Raw genomic sequence first — 8661 nt, 5'->3', positions numbered from 1 at the left:
CTGCTGCTGCTTAACGGTGTGTGCGGTGAGGAACCTCAGCTGAATTTTCCAGGGTTCGGCAGCTTTAAAAGAGCCAGGAGTACGATGCTGCAGGGGGCGCGCACCAGGAGCCTTGGCCCCGCCTGGGCGCGCATCCGCACCCAGATCGCTGGACCGCGAACGTACTTCGCCCCGAGAAATGACGGGGCTTGTGGTTCTGTTCCCGAGACTTTCCGGGGAATGGCGAGGCGTGGAAGTTCAAGTTTAGGCCCTCTTGGAATTCTGGGCGCAGGGAGCATAGTAAGGATGTCCGCGGGGTTCCGGGGCTCGACGCCCTGCGGGCGCTCACCGGAGCCGGGGACTGAGCATCCCCAGGGGAGCCGCGCTCTTCTCCGCCTCGGCCCTTCGCTCCACCCCTGGAGCTTTCCAAGGAGGTATCTGTTCTTTATATGAAAGCAGCACTCTGAACCTGACCAGCAGAGGTTGCCGACAGAGCCTCAGGGGTGGCAGGTACCGCAATCACCCCTGGGGTTCTGGGACCTGGAGAAGATCACTTCATTTTCGGAAAGAAGTCTTTCCAGTTGGTTGGTGTTTGTTTTTCTCAATGTCGCCTCACTCGGGAGACCCGGGAGCGTGGTGTGGACTCAGGATGGGAGCTGGGAGCATCTTGGCCTCTCGGAGGTTCAAAGTTCAAGACCCCTGGCCTGTTGGCTCAGAATTCCAGGTACACACGTCCAGCCGCATGCGGGTGGTCCTGTGGGGCCTCATCTAGAACCGCTGAGGTCGAGTCTTGTCCCACCGATGAGGAGTAGGGACCGAGTTCTCGCCCCGCTTCCACTGCTCCGGTGGAGCCCGAGTTCATACTATCTTGGAAGCCTGTCTGGCCACTGGGCTTTGCTCTCGGCTGGCCTCCCTGGCAGGCCAGTCTCTACTGGTAACAACAGCACCTCATCTCCTCCAATCCCACCACGTGTACAGGAAAATTTGCGCCAAGCCCCGCCTAAGCTCTTCAAATATGTCATTTCATTTCATCCTCATTATAACCCATTCCAATGACGAAGCATAGGGGAGTGAAGTGATTTAATCAAGGCCAAGCATAGGTAAGGAGGGCTGGATCCAAACAGAGCGGTGAGCCTTAGAACCGGAGCGCCGCCTTGATCCGCTTTCGGAAAAGCTCGGGTGATCTCTCGCCGAGCACCGGGCGATTGGAGTATGCACGCTTGAAACGTCAGCACCCGCTCCATCAGCAGTCCAAGAAACAGCTCTGGGGGGCCTGCACCTCTTCTTCCTTGGCTAACCCTGGAGCCCGCGCACAGAAGACACACCTCCAGTGCACGGCTTGAGATTGGGACTCCAGCCTTGCAGAGCGCCTCTGGTTAGGTAGGGCCCCCCTCCCCACAACTCCTTGGCTCACAAATCTCAGCATCTCCACCAACTGGGCAGCAAGTTTCTGTGGGAAACCAAAGGAACTTATTTACGAGGAAGGGCTTTAAATAGGACATGCTCTAGCAAAGATTTGTGGATATATAAATGAAGATCAGACCAATCGCGGTGTGTGCGAGGTTTTGCGAAAGGAGAGGAGCTCCTGGGCAGGTGAGAGCAAAACAAACTCCACAGCAGCATCCCTATAATTGCTTCCGAAAATGGTGATAATGGTCATAAAACAAAAGCTAATAATTGCGAAGGGATAACTATTTTCTAGATACTGAATCTCGCCCTTTTGTATTCCTTGGTTTAAATCACACAGCTACTCCGTGAAGTAATACAATATTTGCCTCCACCTTACGTATAAGGAAACCAAGGTACAGAGCTGGTATTTGGATAATTTTACCAGGTTATTAGCCAATATTCGAGGGACCCAAGGCCCTAATGAAAATTTGCCGCACTCCAGAACCCAAGGGGTGTGGAGAGGCCGCCTCGAAAGAGCACTGTCACATTATGAGAAAGTTCCCCTGATTAAGAGGCTTCCCCCCCACCCCGCTTGCTGAAGGGCATGATTTCTCTCGCCAAAAAAAAAAAAAAAAAAAAACAAATAACAAAAACGCACAGCGTCTCTCTTTATAAAAGAAAATAAAAGCAGTGACTGAAGAAATGAGCCTCAGGCAGGGTTCTGTGGGAGCGTTCCGGAGGCGCAGGCGCGTTCTCGCGCATCGCAGGGATAAAACGCCCTTGGAGAGCTGCGGAGAAACAGGGTGGCACTAGAGGTTAGAAACCCACTAAATCAGGGCATTGTTGCCTTTTATAGACTTTCCTCATATTGGGTTTCTGGGGGTAGAGACTTATCCAAAGAAACACTTTGTTTGAAGGAGTCATGGAAAAAAGCCTCGCCCATCAGCCCATAGGGTAGCTTGTGCGTAAAGGGGAAAGAAGAGGTTGGTGAAAGAAGAGGTCCAAGACACTAGCCAGATTCCTGCCTTCGGTGTGCTGCTTTGGTTCTGACCGCATTCAGTGTTAGCCACTGGCAATCCCAACTCTGGATGCCCCGGGCTCTGTTGCCGGCCAAAGCCATCTCAAGAACAGGACTCTTAAAACAGAAAAGGAAATCCACCACCCATATGCTGCTCCAACTCAAAACCCAAGTGTGATGCTTCTTCATTATCTGCTTTCCCCTGGTTAGTTCAGAAAAAAAAAAAAATCTAACAACAAAATGAATTGGAATCATCATCCTGTAGGAAAGGGTTGAAGCAAAGCAAGGAGAATCGACTTTCATTTCTTCTCGTATTATCCATATTTTTTAAGCAGTTTCCACAAACAGCCTGAACACAACACCCTGATTTTGAAAGGAGGAATTGAGCTGGAAACTACAGAACTGTTTGTAAAAACAAACAAAAAACCCTAGGAAATGTTAAAACTTTAAATAAAAGAACCAGTTTTTCAAACACTCCAGTCACCTACATTTTCATGATTTCTAAAGATATGAAATCATACTGGCTCTGTGAATAGTAGTTTTGTTTACAAGGTGCACCAGGTCACCCTGCTTGCCTGCCCTAAGATCAGGAACTAAATTCACATCTTAAATAGAAAATTTCAAATATCTTTAGTTTAGAGGTCGGTCTCTCAAGGATCCATCTTTCTTTTCCCTTACCACTCGAGGACATCAGCGCGGGTATCCCAGCTGCGTAGGGCCAACTGGGGCTCCCAGGGACTCTGCTTGCACTGTACTTTCGCTCCAACCCTGCAGCTGCCCAGACAGACTTGAAAGAATTTTCTTTTCTTCAGGGGCAAGAGGTGCAGGTTGAAGGGTGTATGCCAAGGAGGTATTTGGCTTGAGGAGGAGGAGGGAGGAAGAGGACTCATTCTATGTCATAGACAACAATATCACTGGATCTTTGAAACCTCAAACGTTTCCTTTTATTTCTAAAAGTGGTCGTCGGAGTAAGATTGGTTTTGTTTCTGGACAGATTAAGGCACCCAGTCAAGCTTGCCTGCTGTATATTGCGGAGCGTTCCAATTTGTACACTTTCGAGTACTTTTTTTCGAGTTGGCTTCTCTAAATAGGTCCTAGGAAGGAGTGCTGGAGGCGCGGAGGGAATGTGCGCAGCAGTCGCGCAAACCGTCAATCACACCACATCAATAGACAGAGGTCCCAAATATTACAAAAACTAAGGTGTCTTCTTCCAGGAGATGTGTCAGCATCTTCCCTGCGGCGCCCTCCCTGGCACCGGAGCCTGGAAGTACAGGTTCTCCACTCCGGTTTAGGGTGGGCCCCACAGTTCCTACCCCATCCAACTACCAGGGTCCCTATCCACTCGCGGGATCCTAGGCCCGCTCCCCTCCCCCCTGCTCTGCGAGTGGTCGAAGCCGCCGGGTAGGGAGCAGCCCTTGCTTCTCACCGGGGTTCTTGCGGCCGCCGAGGCGCGACGCTGGAGGGCTGCGGCGACGCGCTAAGACCGGGCGGCAGGCGTCCCTCTCGGGCGACAGAAGGGGCAGCGGGTGGCACAGCCCCCCCGGGAGGTGGCGGAGGTGGCAGCGCCAGAAGCTCCTCGCCCGAGGTCACAGCGCAGTCCTGCTCAGGCTCCGCGCCCCCGCCACCCGCGGTCGCAGTCCCGCTGCCGCGCTTCTTGTCTTCCTCCTTTTTCCACTTCATGCGGCGGTTTTGGAACCAGATCTTGATGTGTCTCTCGGTCAAGTTCAGCATTACCGCCAACTCCACCCGGCGCGGCCGCGAGATGTATTTGTTGAATAGGAACTCCTTCTCCAGCTCCAGCAGCTGCGCGCGCGTGTAGGCGGTGCGCGTTCGCTTGTTCTCCTCGGGCTCCGCCGCGTAGGCACCTCCTGTGGGCGACACAGTCGATGAGTGTAGCCTCGGGCTCCCCACCCAGCCCCCACCCACACAGCCCAACCCCTTCAGCTCCTGGCCAAGGAACTGTCGCGTTGCCGGTGCCGGGCTACTGAACCCCAACCGCCTTACCTCAGAGCCCACTGTGGGTGCACGCAGCTTCCCTAGTCAAGGGAGCTTTTTGTTGGAGGCCAAAGCTGCGCGCTCACCGTGAGCCGACGTTTGGCCCTGCCAAGGAGCGGTTCTACAATGAGTTCATTTAACCGGTGTTTGAATTGATGCATGTAATAAGATATGTCCATCGACTGGATTCTATGAAGGCAATAAAAAGCCTTCACACAGGACTTACTCTTAACAAACCTTCTGACGTTGGCCCATAATAAGTCTATTTGAGGTCCCTATCCAGTCCACATGCGGATATATCACTGACAAACATTTCAAGACTTAAATCCAACTTTTACCACGTACGGTACTTTTTTTCTCATTGTTCACTATTTCGTTAAAACAATGCTAATCTCAACCCAGTAAATTGATTTCACAGCAAACTAATGGATGCAACCCCAGTTTGAAAACTCTTGGGCCAAAATGTTATGATATTTTGTTATATCTGATCATAGATTTTTTTTCTTCATATAGTTATCTCTCCAACTTGAGAGATGGTTAAGTTCTCTGTAATTGGTATTTTAATCTTAGTTGATCCACCGATGCGTGAAAAAAGAATGCTGTTTGGGGAAGGTCACGTTTGGTGGGGCAGGTTGCTGTTAGTCCCAGACTCTGCCCTGCTCCCCAAATCCGGGCGGAGTCGGAGAGGGCAGGTGCGGGGTCCAGAGCCCAAAAGTGGATCTGAAAGAAAGCAGGGCGGAGGGAGGGAGTGGTGGTGTAGACAAAAAGTACAAGGGTATAGGGCTTTCAGCTCCAGGCTGAGGTCTCCAGGAAGCAACTCGCCGGCGGGGCGGAGAAAAGAGCGCCGCACACACGGTGTTTGCCGCTGCGTTCCTTGAGGTCAGAATTTTTTTCTTCTATGCTGGGAACCAACTGCGCTCAGGTTGTGGACGCTGGCGCGATTAGCCCCACCTAAGCTCGGGAAAGAGGCTTTTGTCTTAGGAAGGAGGGAGGAGACATTTCTCTTGTAATTAATGGCGAAGCATTTAAGAATCTAGAAGGAGAATGTGTGTGTTGAGGGCGAGGGATTAATTTTGCTTCGGAAGATGGAACCTTAGGCGGAGAAGAGGAGCCCTCAGAAGCCAGGTCAGGGGCCCAGACCCCAGTTGGTGGAGCAGTTCTGCTCCCTGAGGGGCAGCTCTAAGTCTTTCAGTCCTTCCCGAGTTAGACTTAGTGGGACCTTTAAAAAGACCATCCATGGTTCTTAATTCAACCCACAACCTCTCCAGCACCCCCTCCCCTCCAGCTGAGAACCTTGCCAAGTTGCAGTCAGAGGCTGCAGGGGTCCATTACCTCAGGAGACCTGTTGGTCAGGTCAGGGTGACAAGGGATGGAGGTTGAGGATGGAGACTCTTGGTGGGAAGATGTCAAGGGCCCCAGATCTGGGCTAGTAAAGAGGTTTAGCTGGGCAGCCAGAGCAGCAGATGCACTTCATTTAGGTCGAGGTCGTCAGAAGTTCCTATTGTCATTAGTATTCATATTCCTACTAAAATGAGAGCCTTTGGGTCACTTTGCACTTCCCAGGGGCTTGAAACTACCATGCACCAGCAGGTGGGTTGGCCAACCCTTTAAGTTCGTCTCCTTGGAAAGTTTCCTGGAGGACCTTGGGCCTCAGCAGTGCCCTGCAGGCTGCTCTCAAGACAAGAGAATAAAGTCGCGGTGGGTCCCTTCCCTGTGGTCGGCCCCTTCCCTGTGGTCTGAGGATACAGTGGATCAGAGCATCCAGCAACTGCCTCTCTGACCTGGACTTCCTAGCCCTGAGGCGTCCCTCACTCCCAGGCAAGTCTGTTGATTTCTTTTCTGGTTTTACTTCCTGGCTTTTGGGTTCACCTGAGCCCAAGTGCTATCAGCTCAGAGATGGACAACAGCAGTTGGGGAAGAAAAGAGGAGTTATTCCACCTCTGAAATCGTCTTACCCTTATCCTGAGGGAGTCCAGGCCAAGAGGGCAGGAGCAGCGAGGACCAGGGGTCCAGAAACCCTCTGTGGTAAGGGAATCCTGGAGGAAAGACAACCCTGGCAAGAAACTACCAGCCAGGAGCCTCCAAGCTGAGGGGAGGACTTTCTGCTTTCCAAGAATCCGGCACTTTCTGAGGTTGCAAGGTCTAAATCCTGGGCCTTTAGAGCTGGATTAGTTCTCATGGGCACCTCGGCAGCATCTGGTGCCAGTATCGCCCGGCTTTCGCTAGAGGTGGGGGTGATCGCAGCCCAGTTGGTATGTTTGGATGTTTGCCTTAGCGAGAAATTGAAATAACAAGAGGAGAGCCCATAGGGTCTTGGACGAACCCTACTCCCTTTGCCCTATTCAAAGTTGCGCTGGGCTGCGCGCCCAGGTCAATGTCAGTAGGGCTCCCTGGTCAGACCCCGAGAACAGGGCGTTGAGAGTTCTCAGGGGTTGCCAGATCGGGCTTCTTTTCCAGTGCCCGACTGTCAAGTTGAAAGATTAAAAAAAAAAAAAAAAAGCGACTATTTGTAGTGCAGGTGTGTTACCAGAAGTGGCTTCGGCGGCACAGAAGCGATAACATTGTGTGGCGGCGGGGGCACAGGCCAGGCCGGAACTCGCCTCCAGCTCTGGGCGGGGAGGAAGGGAATTGGGGGCTGCTCTGCGTCTCCGCCTCCCGGCTGGGAAAAACTTGCTACTCGATGGCGCTTATGGCCGGGGGAACCCAGGATTCCCTTTTCCCTCTACTGTGCAGGAAGGACGCGATTCCCTCTGCAAACTTAATTTCCCGTGAAGCAGCGAGAGGAGACCTTTGCAAACGTTTTTGGTTAGTAAAAAACGAATTAGCATCTCAGAACTTCTCCCAACTGCTTGGCTCCAAGAAGGGGTGAGCGGCCAGCCTTCAGTCTAGCGGTGAGCTCCTCGCTTTGCCCTACACCCTTCCTGTTCACCTCCACCCGGTTTCCTCCACCAGGGCGGCGGGGACAGTTTTCAGGCTTAGATGGGTGCAGTTTTCCTTTCCTTTCCTGCCTTTATACATGTACCTCGCGACCCTGAGAGGGTCTGTGTTGCTCTCAGGAAGCCTCTAGTGCAGGTCTGGTGGAGTGAGATGCCTGGAGCTACTAAGGAGCTCTTGGGTCTGGGACAGAGACATCCTGGGTGCTGCTAGTCCTTGGCTGCTAGATAGCCCGCTGGAGAAGGATCCCGAGTGTCCGAAGCCCTGAACCTGGCTGACACTCTGTTTTCTAGAGGTGGCGCATACCGGGTGCTTTTGGGGCTAAGATGGGCCCAGCACACAGGGAAGGAATAGGTTTAAGCTCCTAGGAGGAGAACTGGTGGGAAAGATGCCCCCAAAGGGACCTTAAAAGCGCCTCTCTGCAGGTGGCCTGGGATAATTTAGTCCGACCCTGTAGTATCCGAGGGGGTTGAGGACTGGAACCCTGAGACAACCCAGGGGGGCGCTTACTCTTTGAGGTAGGGGCAGCGAGCCCAGAGACCGAGAGGAGAAAGAGGAAAAGAGCCAGGCTTACCTGCCCACTGGCCTTTCCACGCGTGAGCTTTAGTGGACTTCATCCATGGGAAAGGTAGTTGAACTCGACTGGGCTCCTCCAGGGTCCCCGGCTCCGTTCCATCCGGGTAGGGCCCAGCGGGCGGGTGGGGGAGCGCGAGCTGGGCAGGGATGTGGTGGTGGAGGTGCGCCACGGCCGGATCTTCCGCAAGGGGGGGCACCTCGTACGGGGAGATGTCCGGGGGACTTCCCTGCTCCAGTGCTCCCAGGGAGCCGGGGAACTGGGAGGGCGGCGGCGGTGGGGGTTGACGGCTCATGTACAGGCATGCTGGGGGACTGGGGCTGAACTCCGGCACTGGGCCCCTTTGGAACGCGCAAGGGTCCTTGTAAAGGTGCGTGGCTGCGTAGTACTGCTCCTCGCCGTTCATGGTCGTAGCTGGTGCTTGGGGACCAGGAGCCTCGAGAAGGCAGCTGCAGCCCGGGACTTGACACTGTGCGGCGCTCCCACTCCTGGCGCTACCCCTGCTCGCTTTGACAGCTCTCCACTGCTCTCAGAGGGAACCTGCAGTCCGCAGCGACAGGCGGGCCCGTAGGCAGCGCCATAGGCTCTGTCGTGCCCCACGTGGCTCAACCTGGGGCCATTATTGGCCTGGCTGACTGCCTTAAGAAGCGAGACCTAGGCACGCGCGAGCACCTGCGTTGATTTCAATTTTCTCTCTTAGCTGAGTTTGCTGCATATGCCTGGATGCCTCTCCAGAGTAGGGTGTATGAAATTGTTAGACCTTCTGTTTATT

General features: G+C 53.5%; 1 protein-coding gene across 1 annotated transcript; it reads right to left on the bottom strand.

Annotated features, from left to right (window-relative positions):
* Nucleotides 1–2071: 2071 nt before the first annotated feature.
* Nucleotides 2072–8416, bottom strand: Pdx1 (pancreatic and duodenal homeobox 1). The gene is made up of 2 exons (XM_046454221.1): nucleotides 7890–8416; nucleotides 2072–4254 (listed from the first exon to the last, which is right to left on the bottom strand). Exons 1-2 carry the CDS (start codon nucleotides 8293–8295, stop codon nucleotides 3809–3811), a joined length of 852 nt encoding a protein of 283 aa, XP_046310177.1. The 5' UTR covers nucleotides 8296–8416; the 3' UTR covers nucleotides 2072–3808.
* Between the last annotated feature and the right edge of the window lie 245 nt (nucleotides 8417–8661).

Source organism: Marmota monax, unplaced genomic scaffold (genome assembly GCF_021218885.2).
Source record: "Marmota monax isolate L192 unplaced genomic scaffold, Marmota_monax_Labrador192_F-V1.1 WCK01_AAM20220418_F8-fsc00011, whole genome shotgun sequence".
Classification (NCBI taxonomy): domain Eukaryota; kingdom Metazoa; phylum Chordata; class Mammalia; order Rodentia; family Sciuridae; genus Marmota; species Marmota monax.
Note: the sequence above shows the minus strand (reverse complement) of the source record. Positions and strands in the feature narration are given on the sequence as shown.

What these genes read in the sequence shown, in the direction of transcription:
- Pdx1 (XM_046454221.1), bottom strand. Translation starts at nt 8,295, where the DNA reads ATGAACGGCGAGGAGCAGTACTACGCAGCCACGCACCTTTACAAGGAC. An exon ending in GTGGAAAGGCCAGTGGGCAG is followed by an intron (nt 4,255 to 7,889) that starts GTAAGCCTGGCT and finishes TGTCGCCCACAG; the next exon opens with GAGGTGCCTACGCGGCGGAG.